General features: G+C 39.4%; 1 protein-coding gene across 5 annotated transcripts in view; it reads right to left on the reverse strand.

Annotated features, from left to right (window-relative positions):
• COL4A4 (collagen type IV alpha 4 chain) overlaps positions 1 to 26,411 on the reverse strand; it is a 141,912-nt gene that overhangs the window by 64,474 nt on the left and 51,027 nt on the right. For all 5 annotated transcript variants that reach the window (XM_037848455.1, XM_037848454.1, XM_037848453.1 and 2 more), the window contains 15 exons: positions 18,903 to 19,037; positions 18,075 to 18,119; positions 17,306 to 17,422; positions 13,823 to 13,891; positions 11,847 to 11,882; positions 10,003 to 10,065; positions 9,633 to 9,668; positions 9,402 to 9,443; positions 6,690 to 6,770; positions 5,839 to 5,892; positions 5,511 to 5,570; positions 4,611 to 4,655; positions 4,234 to 4,287; positions 3,382 to 3,451; positions 2,743 to 2,847 (listed from right to left, as the gene is read on the reverse strand). In XM_037848455.1, the coding sequence (XP_037704383.1) occupies positions 2,743 to 2,847; positions 3,382 to 3,451; positions 4,234 to 4,287; positions 4,611 to 4,655; positions 5,511 to 5,570; positions 5,839 to 5,892; positions 6,690 to 6,770; positions 9,402 to 9,443; positions 9,633 to 9,668; positions 10,003 to 10,065; positions 11,847 to 11,882; positions 13,823 to 13,891; positions 17,306 to 17,422; positions 18,075 to 18,119; positions 18,903 to 19,037 (1,012 nt within the window). The remainder of the gene's footprint in view (positions 1 to 2,742; positions 2,848 to 3,381; positions 3,452 to 4,233; positions 4,288 to 4,610; positions 4,656 to 5,510; positions 5,571 to 5,838; positions 5,893 to 6,689; positions 6,771 to 9,401; positions 9,444 to 9,632; positions 9,669 to 10,002; positions 10,066 to 11,846; positions 11,883 to 13,822; positions 13,892 to 17,305; positions 17,423 to 18,074; positions 18,120 to 18,902; positions 19,038 to 26,411) is intronic.

Below are 26,411 nucleotides of genomic sequence, written 5' to 3' on the forward strand. Positions count from 1 at the left end.
TACCTGGAAATAGCACATGTTCAATGAATGTTCAGATGGTCACTGAGTTCAGATGAGGTCAGAGTGAGTAAGGCAGCAGCAGGTAAATCCTGCTGCCCCTTGGTGATGTCAGCAGAGTCTCAGTTTCTATGAGTGACCACTTTTCATAGCTTCTTCTCCCTAAGACCTGGTACCAGAATCTGTCTGTGGAAGTCTGTATTTTCTGAAGCTGGCTGCAAAGCATCCCTTGTCCCACATGCTCTTGCAGAAACTTGGTACTCCCCAATCAAGAGGGTGGACTGTTTGCTTCCCTTTGCATGTGGGCAGGCTTTGGTGATGGTTTTGAGTAATAGGGTACAGTGGAAGTAACACTATTTGGTTCCCAAGGCTAGGAGGTAAAAGGTGCTTCGGCTTCTGACTTATGAGCTAAAACACTCAAGACTAGTGTTGTCATGGTAAGCAGTCTCACTGCCCTGAAGCCACCAGGCTGAAAGGAAGCCTGAACTAAGGACAGAGTCCCTGTAGAGAGGGCTGAGACTACAGGAGCAGGAGAGATGCCTGGCTAGCCCTTCTGTTCTCCTTCCAGCTACCTGACTGCAACCAAACGAAAAACCCTGGCCAGAGCCACCCAGCCGAGCCCTTTCTGAATTCCAGAACCACAGGCCCAATGAGGGATAATGATAATATATCAATTATTATTTTCTTAAGCCAGTAAATTTTGGGTAATTTTTCAGCACAGGGCAACTGAAACCCCGTCAGCGATCAGGAAGGTAGCATGCTAGTCAAATGAATGGCTAGCATTATTATTCGCTTGCGTGTTGGTGCTTTACTCATATTTATAAACATTATCTTTACTCTTCAAACAACTCTACAAAGTTTATACTCTAAATAAGGCACAGAGAGTTTAGGCCAAATATGAATAATAATAACAATAGCTAACATATTGAGCCTTTACTACTGCCAGGCTGCATTCAACCCTAACAAAGACTTTATTAGGTATAATTATTATCCCATTTTACAGATCAGAGAACCGTCACACAGAGAATTTTTTTAAAGGCCAGAGAGCACACAACTTGTCAGCACTAAAACCTGGAATGTTTTTAGTCCGTACTGTATACTCAGAACTATGTCCCTATGCTAAGAGGCCTCCACTAAGTGCTTTGCAAGGCTGAGATTCATTCCCAAGCGTCTGCCTCCAAGACTTTGGTAATTACAAAATAAGAAAATAATAATAAGGGCTATATACCTTTGAGTAGTTAAAATAGAAATGTGCTCAGGGAGAACGGCTGTCAGCATTTGACACCCAAGCAGCCTTGACTACCCATCAGAAGGGTATGAAATCAATTGAGTGAAACGTGACCAGAATTTATTTTTTTAATTCAAAAGAAAAGGATGGTACAGAAAATAAAGAACATCACACACCACAGAGGTAAGTATTGTTTTGTAAAATTTGTGTTTCAATCTTATGTATACGTGGAGATATAGATATCCTGTGTGTGATGCAACATAAATCTATTTCTTACTGCAGGTCATAGTCAAATTTTGAAAGCCACTGTGTTAGTTCATAAAAAAAGTCTTGGGGAATTAAGAGGCTTCCTGTTAGATGTGAGTTTGAATTTGCTAGAAATACTTGTTATTCATTCCTAGTGGGTTTTAATTTCAATCTTCTGGAAGCACTATTTTATTATAAACAAGCCCCAAAAAGAGAACTCTAAGACCGAGTCTAATGCTTCCTGACAACAGACTATTCTGTATGATTTACATAGTTCTGGGTCAATTAAGCCAAGGTCACAATATCTATAGAATAAATGAACTAGACAAAGCTTTTGTGGTCATCAGATCCTACAAAGAATAAGCTACATTCTGGGAAGAGTAAACAAGACTGCTGTAGTTCATGGCTGAATAGCTCAAGACACGTCCTCCTTCTCAGTCAATATAACAAGAGACAGAGGCCTGACGAAATCACATTTATTCAAGGCTTTTTGCTTAAAAGTTTAACCTGTCGTTCTGAGCTCACAGAATGTAAATATCCCCTAACCGTATTTCTCTAATCTTACTAAGAATATTAACCAGCACAGCATTTGAAGGACCTCAAAGTTGTTATGTCACCAGGCCTCTTTCAGCGGCTGTTGGTCAAATATCACTGTGATCTATAGTGTCTTGGGGGTGTGGGGGAGTAGAAGGTGAGGGGGTATAATTTTGTTTTTAACCAAGGATAAATCAAACTTCTATTTTTTAGTTTACAATTTTTATTTCTACATTTTATGCCAGAGATTTAAGCTGGGGCCTAGATGGATAAACTGAATTTTAACAAGTGGATGTCAGCGGGGAGAGCCTTCCAGAAAGTTAGAAAGATGTGAACAAGACACTCTAACCCCAGCAGTGCTTTCTGCATCTTATTTGCCTGTGATAACCTTGTGGGAAGCCTGTTCTATATATATTTTCCTCAGGACACCCCTGAGATTTTGAGGGACTGTTTCCGAGGGGCAGCTCAAGAACCTGTATTTCTTCCAAGTGAGGGAGTGACTGGCTTGCATTCGATGGTTCTTAATCCTGGCTGTACATTAGAAATACCAGGGAATTTGACAACATAGATGCCTGGCCTGGCCTCCAGGGAGTCTGATGGGCTTGGTCTGGGGTGAAGCATGGGCATCGGTATTTTTAAAATGCTCTTAAGGTGATTACAGTATCAGTTAGAGTTGAGAAGCGCTGGTGTGGTGACGCTCTAGTAACGCTGCTGTGTAAAAGCCAGTGATTTCTCACCTGCTCGGGCTTCCCCTGGTCTGCCTGCGGGACCTGGGAGGCCCGGTGGCCCAGCTTCCCCCCTGTCCCCAGAGCGGCCGGGGAACCCTGGGTCCCCCGGAGGGCCTGCCAAAGACAATCACATGTTTGAATAAATAAATGCTTATGTACATGTTTACATTGATGCACACTTATTTTTTGTGAAATTTGGTGAAGTATGACAGTTTCTTCCCACATTTAAAATGGAATTTCTCAGATTGAAACTCCTTCAGCTGCCCCTTCTGCACACACATCTCAACTCTCAGTGGGGGGCACTCTTTGTCACTGATTTAGCCGCTCGTTGCCTGATGGCAGCACCTGAGCAGGTGTCAGTCAACTGGTTTTATGCGTTTTTCAGTGATTTAAAAAACATGACTTTCTGAAAGGTGACACAGTAAAAATCCCAGTGTACTGTTCACATACTAAAATAAAATGTGATATCTTATGCCAAGAGAGGCAAACCAAGATGCACATCTCCATCTGCACAGGTTTTATTACGTACTCACGGTAAAGCTCAGGTATTCACCCTACCCAGTGTGGAAGCTATGGAAATACTTCAGTCTGGGGCACTCAGATCCCACTGTGGTCATAATTTACAGAGGAACTGAACAGGACACAAACCTTTGAGTGGAACAGGTGGCGTTACCAAAACTCCCGGTGGTCCTGGGTGCCCGCGGTCTCCAGAATCCCCCTGAAATCATTCATTTATTCACTTTTCTTAGAAACATTAGGATTTTTCTCATGTTGCCTGGCTTTAAATAGAGATGAGAAGGACCACAAATTCATTCATATAAAAATAAAGATTATAAGCTGGCTACGGAAATGAATGGTTCAGGAAGAAGGAAGATGTACCTGACCTCCCACTGACAAGCAGAAGTAAATAATCAAATGGCAAATCTCTCACAAAACAGAAAAAAAGAAAACTAAAAATTCCAGCCAAATTATTTCATGTCCATAAATTAGATTCTTCTTAAGGCAGTAAGATTTTTAGATATCCTATGAGCATTTACCTCTAACATGACACTCCAGGACAGATAGGTGGTTTATTCATCTAGCAAGATTATTTGATTTTAGCAGCAAATGCTGCCCCCTTGCCTTATTCCCTTAATGCCACTGTGGCTTTTCCTGAGCACGTGCTGAATGTGAAGCCAGAGAGGTTAAAAAAGAAACAAAAAATATGGAGTGGTGGTGAAAACCACGGGATCTCAGAAGCTCCTTTCATTTTAGTCCCAATACTATTTTATTCCAGTGGAATCTTTCATTATCATCCACCTTCAAAAGGATCATTTCTTAAATGTAAAATGTAATTATCACAATATGCATTAAAATTATATATACAAAATTAACCCTGCCCCTTTCAAAAGTTAGAGTCTTCAATGATTCTTTCAAATACTTTGGAAAATACACATGGTAACATAAAGGACATAAAATTTTATCAGGGCTCTACTCAGTCAAATAGGCTCACATGTTTACCTTTGGGCCAAGAAATCCAAATGATCCTGGATTGCCAATCAGTCCTGGTTCTCCCTATGAAAAACCACAAACATGGCTTTTCTGAAAAAAAATGTGCTTGGGTGACAAATTATCTCATTCTCATTTAATTTGAATGACACCTGCCCTCCGAGACTCTGCTAAGCTTTAACGCTGCTTCTGGGTCTGGCATCAGACAAGGTCTTGTGCTTTAGTTCTTGCATAACTAAATCATGCAAATCATAAAGTGCATGCATCTGCCTTTCCAATTACATGCCTCTGTGTGAGTGTCTGCATGTGATTGTACAACTTTTGAATGACACTGAATTCCATTTGCTAATGAAGAATTGCTTCTCATGTCTATAATGGTATATATTTACCTTTAATCCTGGAAAACCTGGAGATCCATAGGAACCAGGGTCACCCTAATAAATTCATGAAAGTGAACACAAACAGAATTTAATCATAATGCATGAATCAGCTTAATGCATCATGTTCTACCTTTTGAGGTTGCTCCAGGGATACTTAATCTTGTCTGCAGAGATAACTGAATAAAAGCAAATATATACACATACATCCTAGATTGCATTTCTTTATAACATTTACTACTTTAATTGATCTTTGATTAGTCTTACACATAAAATTCATGTCATTCTCAGTATTTTAAATTAAGCATATATTCTGTTACTGCACTTCCATTTTAATTTATTTCACTTGATGTTTACACGGGGTCAAATATTTTTGAAACTGCTGCAATATAATTCAGACATTCACGGTTTCCCTGTGCATTATCATTAACACAAATGACTATGAAAACCACTATAATCCCATTAAGTACTAAATTGAGAGCCAATAAACTGGATTTCCATGCTGGCTGGGCTCCGGCCATCTCGCTGACTGTGGATGGGGATGAGTGATATCTGGGACCTGATGCCATGTTTTTTTTCTAGCTACTGCCCCTAGATCATCACTTTTCTTTTATCAAATAGGCTTAAATGAACAATTACAAACTATGGCCACACTGACGCTGAGCCAGAGAGAAAACGCCACAATCCCATTATTTCCCCAGTCCTTTCATCGTCTGCTCTCCCGCTTTGTTTAAATGGCAGCTCTGGGAAGGTTGGCTGTGACACAACTCTTGTTGTCCAAAATATATTGTTCTTATTTGATATATTCTCCACTGTTGACCACATGGAAATATTGATCTAGTTTTGTAAAACTCTGAAAGAGAAATGCCTCCCTACTTCATCTAAGTTAATAGCGGCACGAATGACCCTTACCCGGGGTCCTGGGAATCCAGGGATCCCTTTCTCTCCTTTTGCTCCAATACCAGGTTCTCCCTTTAAGAGATGACAACAATGAGACAGATTCAAGTAACAATATTTTGGCAATATGGAACACAGAAACAAAATGAGGGGAAAAAAGTATTTTCAGCGGCTTAAAGAAAACTCATATTACTTTAGAATAGGCACGCTATGGTATTATGATAAAATAGTGAAAATGTCTAGTAATATACATTAGTATTTTAAAAAGATAAAGAATATGCAAAAATTAATTGTTATATCATATCATATACATGAGAAAATAAAGAGTACTTAAATAAACTACCTTGGGTCCAAAAGGTCCCGGTGGCCCAATCAGTCCAGGCATGCCTTTTATACCCTAAAAATCACAATAAAGGCAATCTGGCTTATTCTTATTCTTTAACATATTGAATTCCATCTCTTTCAGAAATCTCATCTTTTGACAACTCATCTCATGAATTTTTAAAATAAGCAATTACCCTTCAACTGTCACTAATTAGCTACTACAATCCAAGCACAAGCCTCATACTATCCAGCCCCCCCGTGCATGAGGCAGGGAGCCCTGAGGGGCAGAGGAGCCGCCCACCTTGTAACCAGGGCCCCGGAGCCAAGCTGGAAACGCAGCCATTGAGAGGAGAGCTCATTTCAGCAAGATAGAGAAATTTAACCCAGTCACCAAAACCGGACACAATCTGCAAGTGGCATTTGCAACATCGGTGCTGGAGGCTGACAGAGGAATGAATATTTGCCAAGAGTCTATTGTGTGCCAGCTCCATGCATTTACCACCCTTTCAATTCTCAAAACATCAAGCCCAGGCATAATGTCTACAGGAGGACTGGGCTACCCGTGGGCTTTTCAGCCCACATATCAAAGACAACCGGGGCACTGTGCCATGGAGGACACGTCACAATCAGCGTCCCGACCTAGGTCTGACACTTAGCAGCCGGGTGAACTTGAGAACATTCTTCACCTTTCCAAGCCTCATTTTCTTTCTCAGTGTAAGGGGGCTGGTAACAGTTCCCACGTAGTAAGGTGGCTTTGGGATTAATATAGTGATTCCTGTAAAGTGCTCAGCATTTTGCTGGCACAGAGTATGTGTCCAGAAAAGAACACTGCTACTACTTTTCCCGGGTCATGCATGAATTGGAGGTTACCTTTTCTCCTTTATAGAGACAAAAATCAGGAGGCTGTACCAATAGGGTTGGTCCAGGAGAGCCTTGCTGGCCAACCTCACCCTTTAAAAAAAAAATCAAGATAGCAGGAATTTCATATTAATTTATGTTTTGAAACAAAGAAGACTTTTAGCCATGTTTTATGGTATAATGTTTACAATCCCATGTGGCATGGATTTAAAATATAAATCATGACAAACACATCATGAAATTTAAATGATGCTTATGATTTTTCTTATTTAAAATGTAATACATACTTATTGTCAAAGATAAACTTAAAAAGTAAAAGTCATCGATAATCCTACCAGCCAAAGATAATCTCTGTTAAAATGTTAGTATGGGATTTTGTAGTGTTTATGTGTATGTGTGTTTATTTATATACATATAATATGCATATACATGCATATGTATATAAATAAATGATCTTTAAACATCATTTGGAATATGTTATAATTAGAATATACTCTAACAAATATGTAAACATAATCTAGAATATACTATGTATTTTTATATTTTGCAGAAACACTTTTAAATTTTATGCATATTTATAATTTCATATTTCCACTATATAAATTAATATTATTTTATGAGCATTTTCTTATTGTTCTAAAAATTCTTTAAAAACCTGAATTTTAATGCCTATACTATAATCTCTCATAAGAATGTACTCTTACTTATTAAACCCTTCTCATTTCCCATGGGTTGATTTATTTCCAGTTTATTGCTGGTTATAAACAGAAATAAAATTTTCAATGTTTTTATACCCTCTGTATGAAATAATTAGCCAAAACTTTTCATATAAGCCATTACAGATGTTATTCTCTTGGGACAATATATTCTTTGAATTGGTTGTGTCACAACACAACCATAAACTCCCACCCTTGATTAGAAGATAATTATTTTATACTTTTCTTGAATATTATCATCATTAATCTGCACTTAGAGTCAGTCACCTTCCCATGTGGGTCATAGTTAAGAGCAGGCTGTAGAGCAGGTTACCTACATTTGCAAACCAGATCCTTACTAGCTGTCTTACTTTGGGCAAGTTCCTTAAAATCTCTCTCAGCTCTAGTTTCTTTAACTTGTCTACACCTTGCTTGCCTTAACCGTGAAATGGGGATTATAAACATTGCCTACCTCAAAGTATTATTTTATTAAATAGATAATGCACATAAAATGCTCACTATGTTGGGCAGAACAAAGTAAATACTCAATGATATCATTATTAATCATTTTTAGCTACATTTTTTCCTAATAGTCAAACCACTTTGATAAACATAACACACCCATAAGCACTGACAAGCACAAAACAGCTTCAAAATACTAGCCATTTTACTATTTTTTCATATAATAAAAGTATTGCATGTTCCTTTTAACAAAAAAATTAAAAATAAATATAACTATAAAAAATAAAGTTTTAAAGAACCATGATCATATTTCCCAGGAATAATCAGTAACAACCATTTAGAGCTGTGTTTCTTGAAATGGGGTGGGCAAACAGATTCCTGAATACCTGAACTTTCTGCATCAGAATTTCAATATTATGCTTTTATTCACCTGTCACTCTAAAAGAGCAAATATCAGCCAGCACCCTCCACAGCAAAGAATCCTCCAGCCCACAATGTCAGTAGAGCCAAGACTGAGAAACCCTCTTTGAGTGGACATTTTAAGGTCTTGCTGTTGTTTCTAGAAAGTAGAGATTATATATTGCAACCTGCCCTTCCCCTCCACATTATATCCTAGGCAATTCCCCACTTCATGAAGTGCTCTGTACATTCTTGACCATCACGTCATTCTGTTCAGTGGTTGTACCACAACTTACCCAACCACACTGGGACTCCGCTAGAGCAGACATCAGGTCTGTCTTGCCACATCCCCCCACCCAGCACCCACCCCAGCCTGGTCCTGAATAGATGTTCAACATCTCTTTGCCCACAGGAAGCTGCTCACCTACTGTGGAACATTCAGATTGTTTCCAAATGAGCTGCCATCCTAAATCACTTTTCTAAAGCTCATCCTCTCTAAGTCTCCCACTTCAGCAGAAAGGACTACGGGTGTGAGAGGGGTGGGGTGGGGGCAGGAACAGCGAGAGGTGGGGCATGAGGGGGTAAGGGGAAGATTGTGTGCTGCTAAGTCTAAATGATGTTTATCATTTTTCTTTATTTAAAATGCAATACATACTTATTGTCAAAGATAAATTTAAAAAATAAAAGTTATTGATAATTCTACCACCCAGAGATAATCTCTATTAAAATGTTAGTATGAGATTTTGTAGTGCTTATATGTGTGTCTTTCCTTATATACAAATAATATCCATATACATGTATATGTATATAAATAAATGATTAAAATATTTATATCCTATTTTATACGTGTTGAGTTGAGGATTCCGATGAAATGTGTGAAATTAAGCCAAACAAACTAGTAATTAAATAAAACTTACTCTGAATCTAATACAGTATCAAAAATGCCCAATCCCTTTTTACTAGAGTGATGTGTGTCATATAAATTCACTTGAATTTAGTGTCAAATTTTATCAGAATTGTCAATTTGAAGTGGAGGGTAATAGTGCCATAGTAATTCAGCAAAGAAAAATTCTTGGCCGTAAAATTTGGAGTGGCTAGGTAATGAACACCTTAAGTAATAATCAAAAGTTACGTTGCAACAGCAGCTCCGTGCAGTGGGGGTTCTTACCGGGTCTCCCATCTGCCCCTTCACTCCCACGCCAGGATTACCCTGAGAAAGAAAGGAAACATAATCTAATTGCTTTTGAATTTTAAAAGAAAAGTAATTAAAAGCAAATCAGATTTCTGGAAGCTTGTTTAGTAAATATTTTGTGAGGTCTAATAAGAGGAAAGCTAGGATTCTGAGCCCTTATTTCATTGTCTATGGACCCTTTTATGGAGCTTGCTCGAGGCTACCTACCTTTGGACCTGGGCTCCCAGCACGGCCAGGACGGCCCTGAATCAATGGCAAACAAACACAAATCCATTATCAATAAAAAAAAAAAAAAGAATATTTCTTCACTGGTTGCCCCAAGTTCCTATTTAAGAACAGCTTCCTTTTAAACACGAATAATGGACTTTCTAGCATAAATGGGCTGTTTGTTATATGGAAAGATGGCGCCAGAGGCTCATTCCAGGGGACCTGGCTTTAAGATGTCCAGTGACAATGGCAGGTTTGCACTGATTCATCAAATTATAATCTCTCAAAGAGCCCCCTGGTGCCCAACCCCAGACTCCAGTTTAAACATCGCCTCTGGGCCCGGGAAAGACATCAGCAGGGCTGTACTTACTGCTAACCCCGGCTCTCCTGGATATCCCACTGGGCCTGCCGGTCCATTTGCACCCCTGAGTCCCTAATCATGAGAAAAATCAGTGCATTGTTACCAAAACTCATAGTCCTCTCTCATTGCGACAGCTGCATGTGATCTCACGTGAAAAAAGCCTCCAGAGAAATTAGGGACCCGACATCTGTGCCCCGCTGGAGCATCTTCATTTGCAGCTCTGCCATGGCAGTTAAGACAGCACAGGGCTAGCGGGCAGCCGTGACAACTCCTACATTTAGAATTAAACTAACACCCAGAGATGAATCCACTCATTTGGAAATAAATCTTCACTCCTAGGGATAACTAAAAAAAAACGAAAACAGGGACTCAAGCAGATATTTGTATGCCAATGTTCACAGCAGCATTATTCACAGTAGCCAAAAGGTAGAACCAGCCTGTGTCCATTAGCAGATGAACAGATACACAAAATGTAGTATATCCCTACAAAGAAACATCATTCAGCAACAAAAATGAAGCTCTGACACATGCTACAATATAGATGAATCTTGAAAGCACTAAGCTAAGTGAAATAAGCCAGATACGAGAGGACAAATATTTCATGACTCCACTTATATGAGATACATAGAATAAGCAAATTCTTAGAGGCAGAAAGTAGATTACAGGTTCCCAGGGGCTGAGGGAGAGGGAATTGGGAGTAATTAATGGGTAAAGAGTTTCTGTCTGGGGTGACAAAAATTTTTCACAATGGATGTGGTAATGGTTGAAAACATTGTAAATGTAATCAGTGCCACTGAAGTGTACACTTAAAAATAGGTAAAATGGCAAATTTGATTATATATATATATAAGCACAGTATATTTTTTAATTTTGAAGTAGATAAAGTAGAAAACAAAGAAGACATTATTAGCTACTCCTAAATTCCATATATGTTACAATTCTGATATACCATCAAAATGCTTTAAAAATATTAATGTATTTACACTTTTTAATATATTTTTTAATATGAGTGGCCCATAAGATCAACATGAATAGAAATTTAATCCCCAATTATGGATTAAAACAATTTTCTGCAACATATAAATCATATCTTAACTACAGTCAGATACTCGAGTAAAGTTTAGAGTTGGGCAGTCCTGGAAGTGTAGAGAGGTTCTTTGTTCTCCCCCTGACTCTGACCACACCAAGTGATTTGCTAAGGGGCGATGGACTTGCTCTCTCCAGGAGGATGAATTAGTATTTTACTTTAACAGCAACAGAAAGCTACCTTGTGTATTATGCAGAACTGAAAGATGTATTTTGAGCTGCTCTATTAGTAGAGAAACCAACCTGGGAAAGTAATTGTGTTACTAGCCTGAAGTTACAAAGTGAAATTAAAGGCTAACCATTGGCAGGCAAATCTACTTTCAATTTTAATCTTGAAAACAATGATAAATTGGCTAGACTGATATACTCATCAAATTACCAATTTCAGGGAGATGAAGATGGGACAAAATATTAAATAAAATACATAATAACTGGTATGGCAGGCAAAATGGTATAGGGAAGCAATGCAAAATCATTTCCACTTGGCATAGATTATCTATATAGTTTTTAAGCAGATCTACCTGTCCATGTATTAAGTGACTGCATATACCCGAACAACGCCATGATCTTAAAAGACAGAAGAGGAAGGGAAGAGAAACTTGCTGGGTTTCAGATACCAGGGCCCCACTCAGCTGTCACCACCTTGAAATTCCTAATAATTTTTGAACCAAGGACCCACATTTTCAGTTTGCACTGAACCCTGCAAATTATGTAACCAGTCCTGCTGGGATTAAAATAAGGGCCTGTGTCCTGCTCAGGCGACTTACTGGTAAGCCGGGAGATCCTGGGTCCCCTCTGTCCCCCTGCAAGAAAAACAACACATCACTTTATAGGAGCACAGTTTTCCTACAACACACACATGTAAAAATAGAAACACATGTATGTATTTTTATGGTATGATAGGAGCACACAGGAAGCAATGAAGTTATATCAGTTATATCAATGAAGTTATATCAGGATATTTGTTTTTCCTGTTCCTTTGTTTTATTTTATCTGAAAACTTTTCATGTTTTTTAATTTTTTAATAAATAAAGTTAATTTTTTTAAAAAAAGAAATATATGTAGGAATTATTTGGATTGTTCTAACTGTGCTGTTTGTTCAAATTTTCAGTGTCGAGAAGAAAACTGCAGAAGGAGTAGTTTTCTTTCTCCAGTCTGATGGCCTGAATTCTGCCCCTACTCTGCTGAGATCAGAGAAGAGTTGTGATGGCTAGGAGCCAAGCTCTCATGGGATTTCATATTTCAGTTGTAAATACTCAAAATGCTCAGTCCATCACACAGTGATGGTCCTGCTTCGTCACAGTCTGTCTTGGTCTAACTGCCAGACCTTGGGTTGTATTACAGACACTTTGTCCCTTATACCACCCTAGAGTAGATGTAAAAGGATTTCATGTGGAAATTTGACCTTGTGATGAGATCAGTCTACTTTAAAGGATCACAGTGTATATGTTCTCTTGAATATAAGCTCTTAAGCACATTGTTTCTCAAAGACTATTGATCTGCAGAGAAATTTTATTATTCTCCTTAAGATGTGGAATTCTTTCTACCCATCTCCCCTTCCATTTCACTTGATCCCTCCTGCCAGAAAGACAAAAAAATACTCACCATAACTAAGACTGTAGAGGACATGAACATTTACAAAGTGCCGCAATATAAATTACTATAACAGATCATCTTAACAGCACTTAGAGGAATGCAGGATGGATACTGTTTTAATTTTTTTTCATAAATAAGGAAAATGAGGCTGAGAGGTTATGGGGTTGCTTAAAGCCACAGTATCAGGTTCCATACTGGTTCCTGGAATGACTCTGCTTCTGTTGCTAAGTTTTTCAATATGTCATTTAAGGTATAAACAGAAGCATAGTTCTTGCCATTTAACAGGTTAAGAACAGGCAAAAAGGCTGTAGGCTAATACTGTGAGCTCATGAAAGGGGTCCCCACTCAGGTGGGCCACTCCAATCTAAGAGAAACAATCGAGAACTAGTTTTATCTAATATAATTGTAGAATATTCTTCCTTAAGTGTAATGACCACATGTCTTGAAAATGTCCTGTATCTCTCTTCTTGATTCATCATTTTTACTGATATATTACTTATCCAGGATTCTCATATGAGAGAAATTAAGTCACTGAAGAGTTTATTTCTGAATGTTTGTATGTCATTTCCTGCTAAAAATATAAAAAATATTTAATTTATCAAAGATAGTACTTTGTTTCCACAATTTTCTGTTTCAGTATTGGTGACTTTTATTATACTGAATGGCAAGTATCATTATTACAATATTTTAACTACAAACACATTGATTTTGCCCCCAAGGGGATATTTATCAATATCTGGAGACATCTTTGGTTGTTATAACTTGGGGTAGGGAGGTTGCTACTGGCAGCTAGCCTACAGGGGCCAGGGATGCTGCTCAAAATCCTACAATGTTCAGGACAGCGCCCACATCAAAGAATTATCTGGCCAAAAAAGTCAATATGCGTGTGCAAGGTTGAAAAATCCTAAATAGATGTACCCCTTGCAACTCTGCAAGAATAGCTGAGAAGTACTGGAATTTTACAGTCAGAGCAACTAAAGCCAGTGTCTATGGACAAGAAGTATGGTGTCCACCTCGTGGGTCAGGGTAATGACAAAAATCATTGTTCAGGGACATTTCAAAGGAAATTCCTGCCCATGTGCTTCCCGCATGGATGCACCTATGTGAAAATAAGTTTTTAAAAACCCATCATGATCAGAATGCTTACCTGAACACCTTTAACGGCACCTAAAATGAGCACTGAATTTCCTTTTTCTCCGTTTTCCCCAGGTAGGCCCTGAAAATAAAACATTCAAAAAGAAAAAGCACATTAGCATTTCAGTATTTTTCTTTTCTATATGAAATGGTACAGATAAAATTACCATTATACTCATGTTTCATTAGCAGAGATTCCTTTATTTCCTTTATTATTATCATCCTAATATTCTGATATGCTTTTATTCAATATTCAGTTAAGATCTATGAATCACCTTAATCAGAGTATCTACTAATATTTATATCTATTTACTAATTATTCACATTTTTCCTCACAGTATAATGCACATACCTTACACTTACAAAAAAACCACTTTTGCATTTGTTAATTAATAATTTACACCCTAGTAATAGTATAAAGTATTGATTTCATCCACTTTAGTGTTCTTGTTCAAAATAGAGCCTATGTATCCTTTATAGGATTAACTTTTTTTTCATGCATGTCTTTATTTTATTACTCATCTACCTATACACTGGATACAGGGGTGTCAGTCACAAGGTTTTTACAATCACACAGTCACAAGATGGACACTATAAAGTTATATAATCATTACCAAAGATCAAGGTTACTGGATTACAGTTCAACAATTTCAGGTATTTTCTTCTGGTTATTCTAATACACCAGAAACTAAAAAGAACTATCTATATAATGAGTTAGTAATTGTAATCATTTGTTAAATCCCAACTTCTCTGTTACAACTCCTCCCTCTCATTTGAGTATTCTCTCAATCTTCACGGATATCTGAGCAATGACCATTCTAACTTCTCCATGCTGAAAATGGATTTTGATCTTATGGGGTAGAGGAATGAAACTGGCTGATGTTCTTGGAGAGACTGGCACCTCTGGATTTCAGGGCTTATCTGGCATACGAGCCATCTGGAGGCTTTAAGTTTCTGAAAAAATAACCTTAATAGGTCAGACTTTTATAGAGTCTTAGATAGAGCCCAGGGTATTCTTTGGGGTTTTAGGAATACTGTTGGTTGGGCTTGGCATACTGTGGCAATCTGCAATATCTTCTGATATAAGATTAATTTTTAAAAGAACATAATATATATTCTTTCTGGAAGGTTTATGTACTTAGAAGCTAGTTTGCTTAAATTATTTTCAAAAAGTGAATGAAATACATCAATGTATTCCTTTATTCCCACAATGTTTTCTTACTTAATATCTTAAAAATTGTTCTTAACTTGATTACCACATAAAAAGTCTACCATCTTAAATCAAGCTCCTAAGAAGGACATAGAGTTAATTCCTCTTAGAAGAGTGCCTGACTTTGCTTCAAATAGGCAATAATTAAGGCTTGTGTGGTAAGTTATATCCATTGCCTGGAGGAATCAGATTTGCCTGTACAGGAAATCCCTGCCTTGCAAAGTTTCAATATGGATGAACTTTAGTTACCACAGTTAAATTAAATAACACCATCCTCCAGCAACAGGATTCAATTTCAATTAACCATTGCATATTAACTGAGTAATTACATAAAGTACAAACCTTGCTGTTAGCTCTTCAATCTACAAATCACTACATAATTGCCAGATACAAATCATGGCCAGTGACCAACCACATATTACTTTAAAAGCCTGTTGGCAATTGGTCACAGCACATCTGGAAGTCAATTCACTCACAGACAGCAAAGTGTGTAGTTGTGTTGCCTCCTTGTGATGAACCCAAAGGTCATTTTACAAAAATAAATTATTGAAGGAAGGAATTAGCCAACAGAGATGAAAATGAAGGAAAGACAAGAAAAATTATAATGTTGGAAGTAAAATATAAAGAGAATGCAAATGGAGTTATAGAAGAAACAGCTGGTTGTAGGAATGCTGGCACTGCTGTTGTTTGAGAGACTTTTTATATGCAGCCCTAGGAACTTAGTGTAGGTAGATTGCGGACATAAAAGAGAAAAGTTATTTTGATGAGAGGATGAAGATGTGCCAGAGAAAGGGACACAAACAAACAATTTGACACTAAAGGAACTCTTAGATGGATTTCACAACATTAGAAACTGATCCCAACTTAGGAAGGGATATGACAGTTTGTCAAGTTTTTTACAAAGAAATCAAACACTTTAATTCTCAGCGTTTCTAACTGGTCAGTACTATATGCTGTGCTAAAGTTAAAACTGAGAAACCCTGCTTCCTTGAATATTTCAAGGACATCCAGTAGAATGAGGTTGGGCCCAATTTGAAGAGCTTACAAAATGTGTATTCACCAGACTGCATTTTAGTCTTCAGATTGCTAAGTTTGAAATATGATTGCTCTTCTTAATTGGTACCTCAAGAAAGAGGTGAGTATGGAAATTCTTTCTGAGTTCTGTGTTCAGATCAATTCCACAGGGATCTGGAGTAAAAGGAAAACACATAAGGAGAAAGCAGCTGACTTCAGTGATGGTGAAAGAAAACATTCTAGAAGGAATCGTGGGAAATGGCACTTAATTAGGGAAGGGGAAAGATAAGGGGAAAAAAGTTACAGAAAATCAATTTTGAAAGGCCAAATCAACTCCAATCTTTAATCACAAGAAAAAAAGAAAGAGAAAGAGAATATATAGGAGAGAGGAAAATGTGGTCCCTGCTAAAGTTACGATTAAATAAAAGTCCAAAATTTTGAAGGAAGAGAAAAAAACTAAACTAAAACAGTGAAGTTTTCCTTGGTGGCAGATATGGTGAACTGTTTCTGGGCATCCACTCCAAATTCCTTCTATTTATCCTCTTGCACAAGACCTTGAAAGCTAAAAACTACACTTCCCAGACTCCTTTGCAGCTGGATGCATTTTGAGTTGCACCAAGGAGATGTACTTGTAGTCCTCTTCCTGGTGCTGTTGTTGCTGCCAAGCAGGAATATAAAAACGTGTGTGTGTTTGCCAGTGTCCAGATGTGGGAGTGAGAGGCAGTGGTTATAGTATAAGAACAGCTTCCTGACTTCTGGATTCAGCTAAGTGAGTCCTTGAAATCAGAAGTTCAGTGGTGGCCCCCGAATTCCACTCCTCCAGCCATTCCATTAAGTATCAAATTCCCTGTATTAAATTCCTTTCTTTTTGAAATACCTAAAGAGGTTTACAGGTCTGCACTAAATCCTAACTGACAGACAACCTAATGATTTACTAACTGGCCTCCCTGCTCCCTGCCCCCTACTATCCATTTCCACTCAGGAGCCAGGAGCATCTTGTTGAGACATCAATCAGATCATATTGCTTCCTTCCTTAAAACCATCCAGTGCCTTCAATGGAATGGGAAATAAAATCCCGACTTTCATAGTCTACAAAGCTCCATGTGTTCTTGGACTGCCCCACCTTTCTGTTCTCATTTCCCGGTCCCCCCATTTATTCACCATGCTCCAAGAACTTTGTATTAACTTTGCTTCTTGAACTCAGCAAGACTGTTCCCACTGTAGAGTCTTTGCACTTAAGATTCCTAATTGTATCAGCTATGAGTATCTTACTGGAGGGCCTCCTGGACCAGAAGCTCCTCTTTCTCCTGGAAACCCCGGATCACCTCTTGAACCATTGTAGCCATTTATGCCAGGTTTGCCTCGGGATCCAGGAGGTCCCGGGTGACCCTACAGAAGACAAAATGATAAATGAAACATTTTTGTAATAATACTATAAAACAAAGATTATGCAATCTGGATACCCAGGTGACAGCAATTATGACTCACATGTTTACTTCTTAACTTTGTGAAACTTCCTTCCCTACCCACAGTGCCATGTAGCATAGTAAAAATAATTTCTATAAAAACCCAAATTTGGATTAATTTATGGAAGATTTGGGAGTAAATCATCCTTGAAATCCTTAGACAGACTCTAATGATTCATAAAGCCCCCAAAATACCTCTTCTTTCTTTCTTTTTATTTTCATGTTAGAAATGAGAGTTTAAACCCACTTCCATCTTTAGGACTTGCTGGTGAATAAAAACTTTAATTAGGAATATGGGTCTATTTCCAGAACGTTGTACTTGATAAGTTTATCAAATTCATATTTTTGGAAGTTTTCCTCTAACCTGTTTGAAAAGCTTGCCCTTCAAGTAAAGTGTTTCAGCTCTCTGAATTACTGCACAAAATTGAAATACATGCCCTACCCTTCCACGTGCTAAGATGACACAATGAAGAAGGGTTTGTCCTGTATATTTTTTGAACATGTGGTTTTATGAGTTTTGATGAGTGGTTCTCCTTTGTTTAAAAAGAAAACAGAGAAAATTTGGGAATACTTACAGGTATGCCATCTAAACCCGGAAATCCAGGAACACCAGTTGGGCCCTAAAATCCCAGAAAATAAAACAAAGTTATAAAAGTTACTAAATTATTAGGTTAACAAGTTGATTTACTTGAGAACTAATAAACAGTAACCCATATTAAAGACATGTAGTAGTCATTGACATCTATTTCTACATCAGTGAGCATAAATGCCAACATTTAAGAATCCCCTTTTTGGTAACTCTACTTAGAAAGGCAACTTGGCAGAATCAACTATAGCCAACACACTGTAAGTCAAAAATTCAACTTCTCAGAATCTATCCTAGAGAAGCAAAGAAACTTAAATGTGAACACAGGTAAGGTGCAAGATTGTTTCTGTACACTTGCACTACACAAAATTGAGGTAAAATCCAAATTATTAAGAAAGAATAAAGTTTGCATACTATACATAGTATAGCATGCCATGCAGTGTTTTCAAAACAATGAGTTAGTGCTCTATGAATTAATATGGAATGAATCTCTAAGTATATTGTTGAGTGAAAAAAGAAAGGTTCAGAATGAAGCATACACTATAATACCATGAAAGATTTTTTTAAAAGCCATGGAACAATACTACAACTTCTCACTGCTATAGAATTATGTATTTACATAGAAATACATAGAAAAGGTCTGGAAGAATGAACACCTCTAAAAGGGGTTTTGGGGAAAGAGAGTTGATTGTCCAAAAGGAGTTTAGTCTTAATTTTTTATAAGGTACAAATATGTACCACTTGGAATTATAAAAACTCCAGCCTAGTACTGCTAAAGAATGGTTAACAAAAATCTTCTCCTTACAAAGAGTCTTACCTTATCTCCTTTCTCCCCTGTTGCTCCAGGAGGGCCACTGTCACCTCTCATTCCTTTCTCTCCTGGAATCCCAATGGGTCCTGGGGACCCCAGGGATCCAATTGGACCCTGTGGTCCTGGTGGTCCTGGTTGACCCTGAAAACGAAGATGAAAAAGAAGGAAGGGGTGATTTTGAAGTAGTTCTTCTAATATCAACATATGGTCACTTGAACCTGCAGAAGACTAGAAAAAGAGATTTTGAACAAATTCTAATAATAGAAACCCAAATGATAGATTTAATACAAAATTAAGAACATTGCCTTTTTCAGTCTGAATTTAAGCTGTATTAGAAATTTTAATTACTGCGTGTATGTGTGCATGTGAGCAACCACCATCCAGCCACCCTCCTGGAATCGGGGCCCAGTCATAGCACCAGCCCACAAGCATGAATCTTGGAGCCCTCACATGGTCAACCCCATGGCAGGTAGAGAGTCAAAGAGAGTACCTCGAAGGGAAGAAACAGGGACTGGGGTCCACCTGGGGCCAGGTCCGTGCTTGGGATGCCACCTAGACAACACTGCCGGCTTTGGCCAGTCTTAGGCATGAGGAGGATGGGGCACTACAAGGCAGAGGCCCCAAGCCACGAGCCCTGCCTACCCTGGACTAAGGACAGTGATGCAAGAACATTCACCACATTATTTGTAATAGGAGGAAAAACTGGAAACCTCCTCAGAATCTGTCAACATGAGGCTAACTGAATAAACTAAGGTATCTTCATATAGTGGAACATCACAGCCTGTCTTCATCTGGATCTACCAGAAGCAAACCATACAACAAGGAATCAACACAAATTGTTTATTTGGGAAGAAAAGAAGAGGAAGGGAGGGAGAGGGGAAGTGAGACAGGGAAAGAGGCGGCCAGTACAAGCCTACTACTATCATCGGAAACTGGAGTTTAACCATGTGGGAAACTCTGAGAGTCAGCGTAGGACACACATCCCAGAGTTCTCCCACCTAAGGGGCAAGGGAGCTGATGGTTGAGGACACCAGTGGTGGGTGAGATGTGCCTGCTGCTAAGTGGGCTTCTGTGGAGAATCTGGTAGCTGGATTCCCCCAGAGCACCCGGGACTGAGGCAACAGGCCTGAAGGAAATGGGTAGGGCTTGGACAGTGTCTTCAAAAAGACCTTAAAGAGAGCAAAGTAGCTCTGTCTGGGCTGACATAGAACGTCCTCATGGAATGTGGAAGCAGAGCCTTGTGATACAGCACCTGGACTCTGGACTCAGCTCCCCTGGTTTGAAGCCCAAGTCCACACTTTCTAGCTGTGTGACCTTGGGCACGTTTCTTAATCTTTCTGTTCCTTAGCTTCTCCATCTGTCAACGGCTAGTGGGCACAGAAAGAACAATACAAGTAAAGCATTCATCATCATGCTGGGCACAGTAAATGCTAGCTAATGTTACTATAATTACTATTATAAATGGTTAGTTGCTAAGTGGGAAACCACAGACCACAGAACAGTATGTCACATGACCACACCTGTAGCAAAACAAATGGACATTTTCTCTAAGTATGTGTTTGCCCATAAACATTCTAGAAAGATATACAACAAATGTCGTGTCATCATATCTCAGGAGTGACAGGGAAATTTTACCTTCTCTTTTGTGTATACCTTCACATCAGCACATGTGATGTTTAAAACAAAAATCAATTACATTTTCTATTTCACCATTAATCCATTGATTCAACAACCTTAACATCTGCCTAAATTTCACAAATCAAAACTGGACTTTCTATGTATTTTCCCTCTTCTTTCATGCTTTTTCATCATCATCATAACAGCATTATTTATTGAGTGAACATGAAAATACTAAAAACTTAGAATGTTAAAGGAAATATGAATATATAAAAATGTGTTGCTAAAAAAGACAACAGTAAAATATAGAATATATTATATATGCCCAAACCATTTTGTGGGCATTTTGAGGGCATAGCAAATTACTCAAGATATTACACAACTTCTAAACCATAATTTAAAATTAAGAATAAGTAATGACTTCAGTGGACCTTATAATTAAGATTAATTAACATAGGTAAAACAGCTTCCATTTTTCCTAAACATAAGGTTCAGGAAATAACTAATTTTTCATTAAGTTGGGGAATTATCTTTTCATCCACACATAATTTATAAACTCCCCAAAGTATCTTTTGTGAATGATGTCCTTTACAACAATGTATTATTTATATACATAACAAAACGCATGCTTGAACATAAAAGGGTAATTGAGAAAATGACAGGCAATTAACTGGCTATAAATCTCTTTAATGTGTTTAATCTTAGACACGTAATGCCAAATTCAGAAAGCTAATGGAACTTTGCAGAGGAAACAAAAAGGAGTGGAAATGTTAAACACAGTGTTAGGAATGATAACATTCCATTTAGTATAGAAATGTGCCCTGATTTAAGAAAGTGCCACATAAAACATCTTCAAAAACAAAAACAAAGAAAGAGGGAATGGTTATTTGCATTATTAAGTGATTCTGATTTCGGTGGGTGGAATTGTGTATCCCAGTTGGACATGTTCTTGGATTTGGTCTGCTTTCTGATAGGTGTGGACCCATTGTAAATAAGATCTTTTCAAGATGTGATTTCAGTTAAGGTGTGGTCCACCAAGTCATTTTGGGCTTTGGTCAAGATTGCTGGAGTCCTTTACAAGTAAGTGAAAGTCAATGGAGAGGAGGGAGCAGCCAGAGACTGGAAGTCAATGGAACCCAGAGGAGAAAGAAGATACCACCATGTGCATTGCCATGTGGTAGAAAAATCAAGCAACCCCAGAGGTTGCTGGCCAGCCAGTAAAGATACGAACCCCAGGAGGAAGCAAGCCTCCTAGCCTCTGAAACCATGAGCCAATAAATTCCTGTTGTTACACCAACCCGTTGCATGGTATTTGTTTTAGCAGCCTTGCGCCACCTTTCCCTCCTCCCCTGCCTCCAGCTCTGACTTCCTTGCCTTTCTGAACAAGCTCTGTTCTTTCACAGCCTTTGTGCCTGATGGCCCAGCCAGGAGACACCCTCTCCCCTCACCCCCTGGACCATCCCCTGGCTAACTGCTCCTGTGAAAAGTCTCCCTTGACCTCTTTCCCAAGCCCCTCACACACACACACACACACACACACACACACACCACTGAGAATTCGATGCCTCTCTAGGATGCTTCTATGACAACACTTCTCACCTGTTGCTGTGATCATGTTTACCCATGCCTCCCCATGTGTACCTACTCCCACCCCCAGCTGGACAGTGAGCTCCTGGAAGGCAGAGTCCAGAGCAGGATGGTAAGAAAAGCAGAGGACAATAAATGATCAATAAACGAATAAGATCATCTCCTCCTTCCCCCAATGGAAGACTTGTGTAAATGGAGAAAAGGAGCTGCTTGCTCACATCTCTGAACCGCCATCTCCAGAAAACTGTCTTACAGTAATTGTGCAAAGTTTTGATGACTTCACGGCAGGTGTACTGGATACAAAGTGAGGCCTGGACCTGAATGCAGGGGGTCGGAGTCTTTTTGTTGTTGAGATATGACTCAGGCATTATCATTACACCTTCATTTCAACCACATTCAATGGAAGACAATCCCTATTGGCAAGTGCAAACTAACACAAGCCACTGAACGCCTAATGTTTTACAGTAACTAGAAGCCTTAGTGATTAGTTTTATATCCAGTGCTGTTTTGTTTTTTTTTCAGATTAATAGGCATTTTATTAAAGGATACATTTTTAAAAGAAATACACTAAACCTTGGATAACAGTATTAAATCCTTTTGGAGCTGCTCACAAAAATTTCCCAAATACCAATCTTTTAAATAGTCATTGTCAGTTCACCCAATCTGAGTAAATAATTTATGCAGAGCAATCTAGAAAATAATTCTCTGTCATTAAATTATTCCATATAAGAAAGAGGATCAGTAAAAAAATAAAACAAACAAACAAAAAAACAGCTATGCTCATGAGTGATTATTTGAGCTTACTTGTTTATGAGGCTATAATAGAATTAACTTCAGGATAAATATGCATAAACAACAGGTCCATAAAAGACAATTTTATAACTGGAGAATCATTAAATAATCACAGGAATTTTGCATCTTTAAAAGCTTCTTTCAATATTTCATCCTTTCCTAACCTTGCATCCTCCACCCACTAACATGACATGATGTCAAATGGGTCGCTGTACCAAATTCAGTCTAGCAAAAAAAACAAATGCCCAGTGGAATGGCTGACTTTTAGACACAGTATCCCTGATTTTTTTTCTACCATGTGCACAAAATTGCTCCTGTGGTTTATGTCTTTAATTAAGAGATGGTAAAGTCAGAGAATCCAAAAATGACAATTGGCTTCCCAGCCGATGAAACAAACACGCCACAGGAAGCCACTAGACCGTCTCTTTCTTTCCATGTGAAGGCCAACAATGGCCGTGGCTCCATCAGACCCGTTACCAGCTTTTCCCTTCCGAGGCTGCAGCAGCGGAAGAGCCCGGGCCAGCTGGACAAATAAAGAACGAGGCAGGTGGTGCTCAGAGTGGAAACAGAATCGGACACCTCCGCCACCCGCTGAGGCCCAGGCATTCCTTCAGGACTCGGATCCTGCTTAATCATCTGCACTGGGAATGTCCCTTGAGCAGGGCTAAGATCAAATTATTTTTATTTCACGACCACTGGGTAGAAGAAACAACAGATAAGAGGATAATTACATTTAAAAAAACCCAAAGTCTTCAAATCAGCCTTTTGGGCGGCTACTGATCCGCTCGCCCCCAGGGACCAGTGCCCCTGAAGAATGACAAAAGTCTAAGAAATCCTTTGTCATTGTAGCAGTTTGAGGACTGGGAGAAATGCACACAGATAGACAATGACACACGTATGCATTACCACACTTCTTCTGCAACTACTTGGTGCTCTTTCTGCCCAACCCAAAGTAGAATTAGTGCAAAGTATAAATGAATGAATGAATGATAAACAAATGAATGAGTGAATTAATAAAAAATAAATAAATAAACAGGTGAACAAATGGAGGAGAAAGAAGCTTTTGTTGTACTAATTATACAGAAATTCCCAGATCACCCTTGGACTCCCACACCATGGCATGTGGTAAGTCCCAGGAAAGGAGGGAGTTTATTTAATAAACCTGATGATGTGCTGACCACTCTCCTATCTTACCTCATTTAATCCAACCAGCAACACTGAGAAATGTGGGTTATTATTCCCATAGAGACGAGGAAAGCCAGGCCCAGACAGGGGGTGCAACTTACTCAAACTCACACCTACTAAGCTTGAATTCACACCTGGGCCAGGGTGACTCCACACTGTCTCCTTTTGCACCCAGGGCAGCCTGCCACTTTGCAGGGTCCTTTCTCTAAACCACACCCACACTGGCCCAGAGGGACTATTTCTAGCAAGTAGACAGGGAGGGCCCCATACACTAAAACGTATTTTCCTTACTCATCTCACTTTTGCGCTTGAAAAAATATATATTGATGTGAGATCAACTTTCTTTAGGAAACAACATAATTAATCCAATTAATTAAAGATCTCAATTTTTGTGAATCTTAAATCTCATTTTCTAGTCCCATTGTATCGTCTCCGACTGTTTTCTCGATTTTTTTTGCACCTTCTTTCCCTGTTAACTCACACTCATGGGGTTCCAAGCCAAGTTCATCATCCCCAAACTAGTTCCCGCCTCCTCCTTCCCTGTCTCCGCAGAGGGAGACATTGTCCCTTCCATGGTGCAAGCTCATGCCCCAGAGGGCAGCTTAGACGACCCTCTTTCCTCATTCTCCAAGCCCAGCCCGGCCCCAAGGCCAGCACGTCTTTCTTTGACGTAGGTCTCCTGCATCTGTCTTACCTCCATCCCATGGTGGAGTCCGGGTCCAAGGGCTTGTCCCCGCTGCCAGGGCCACCCAAGCACCAGCATCGCTCACGTCCTGAATCCCAGACCCCGCCCCACTCCCACCACCCCGCACACAGCCCTCCACTAATCTCCCTCCGTCTGTCCTTCCCTGCATCACAGCTTTCCTCAAACCCCCGCGGGAGCAGGCACAGTCCGTCACCCACCACCCCAGCCAAAATGATTCCTCACAATTGCCACACTGATGCTCTCTGCTCCAGTCACACTGGTCCTCTCCATTTGCCTGAAAGACAGCAGCCTTTCTTCATCTGGAACACAAATACTATCTTCCTCCCACCAAAAAGAGGAAAAAACAAAGATGATGATGATGATAATGATGATAACAGTAACATAATAACCACTACAATTCACTGGCCCCTTTTTTTCTTCCAGGTGCTGACATAGCGCTTTACATTCTGTCCTAGTTTGCTAATGCTGCCGGAATGCAAAACACCAGAAATGGATTGGCTTTTATAAAGGGGGTTTATTTGGTTACACAGTTACAGTCTTAAGGCCATAAAGTGTCCAAGGTAACACATCAGCACTCGGGTACCTTCACTGGAGGATGGCCAGTGGTGTCCGGAAAACCTGTTAGCTGGGAAGGCACGTGGCCGGCGTCTGCTCCAAAGTTCTGGTTTCAAAATGGCTTTCTCCCAGGACGTTCCTCTCCAGGCTGCAGTCCCTCAAAAATGTCACTCTCAGTTGCACCTGAGATATCTATCCTCTCTCAGCTTCTCCAGAGCAAGAGTCTGCTTTCAATGGCTGTCTTCAAAATGTCTCCCATCTGCAGCTCCTGTGCTTTCTTCAAAGTGTCCCTCTTGGCTGTAGCTCCTCTTCAAACCATCACTCACAGCTGCACTGAGTTCCCTCTGTCCGTCAGCTCATTTATATGGCTCCAGTGACTCAACACAGACCCACCCTGAATGGGTGGAGCAACACCCGCATGGAAACCATCCAACCAAAGTCATCACCCACAGCTGGGCGGGGTGCATTCCAAAGAAACACTCAAAGAACTACAATCCAATCAACACTGATAACGTCTGCCCACGTAAGATTACATCAAAGACAGTGGCATTTGGGGGACACAATATATTCAAACTGGCACACATTCTTCTCACCTGCCCCTGGCAACTATATAAAGCAGCGAACCATCACTGATTCTACCAGCTTATTCCTCAACAAGGAAACTGAGGCTGGGGGTGGGGGTGGGGAGTGAAGCAACTGACACTCACTCCCCACCTCCACTCCCCCCACTCCCCACCCCATGCCACCCCCCGCCACACAGCTAACAAGTAGGGAAGCAGAGGTTCAAACCGTGCTCCTCTAACCTCACAGCTACTGGTTCTCTTTCTGTCCGTTCTTAATATTATCACTTTCCTCCAGACTCTCAAGTCCACCCTAAAACAATCAACACCTAATTAGACCCCATCACCTGTTTTTCATTATTGTTTCCTATGAGCTAGTTAATAAATATTTGCTTGAGGTGATGTCTTCACTACTAGAATATAAGCTTTTTCAGGACAGGGATCCACACACTTTATTGTTTCTGTCCCTGTGCCAAGGGCACTGTCTTGCACAGAATAGATTCTAAATTTATA

Source organism: Choloepus didactylus, chromosome 9, assembly GCF_015220235.1.
Source record: "Choloepus didactylus isolate mChoDid1 chromosome 9, mChoDid1.pri, whole genome shotgun sequence".
In the NCBI taxonomy this organism is placed as follows: Eukaryota; Metazoa; Chordata; class Mammalia; order Pilosa; family Megalonychidae; genus Choloepus; species Choloepus didactylus.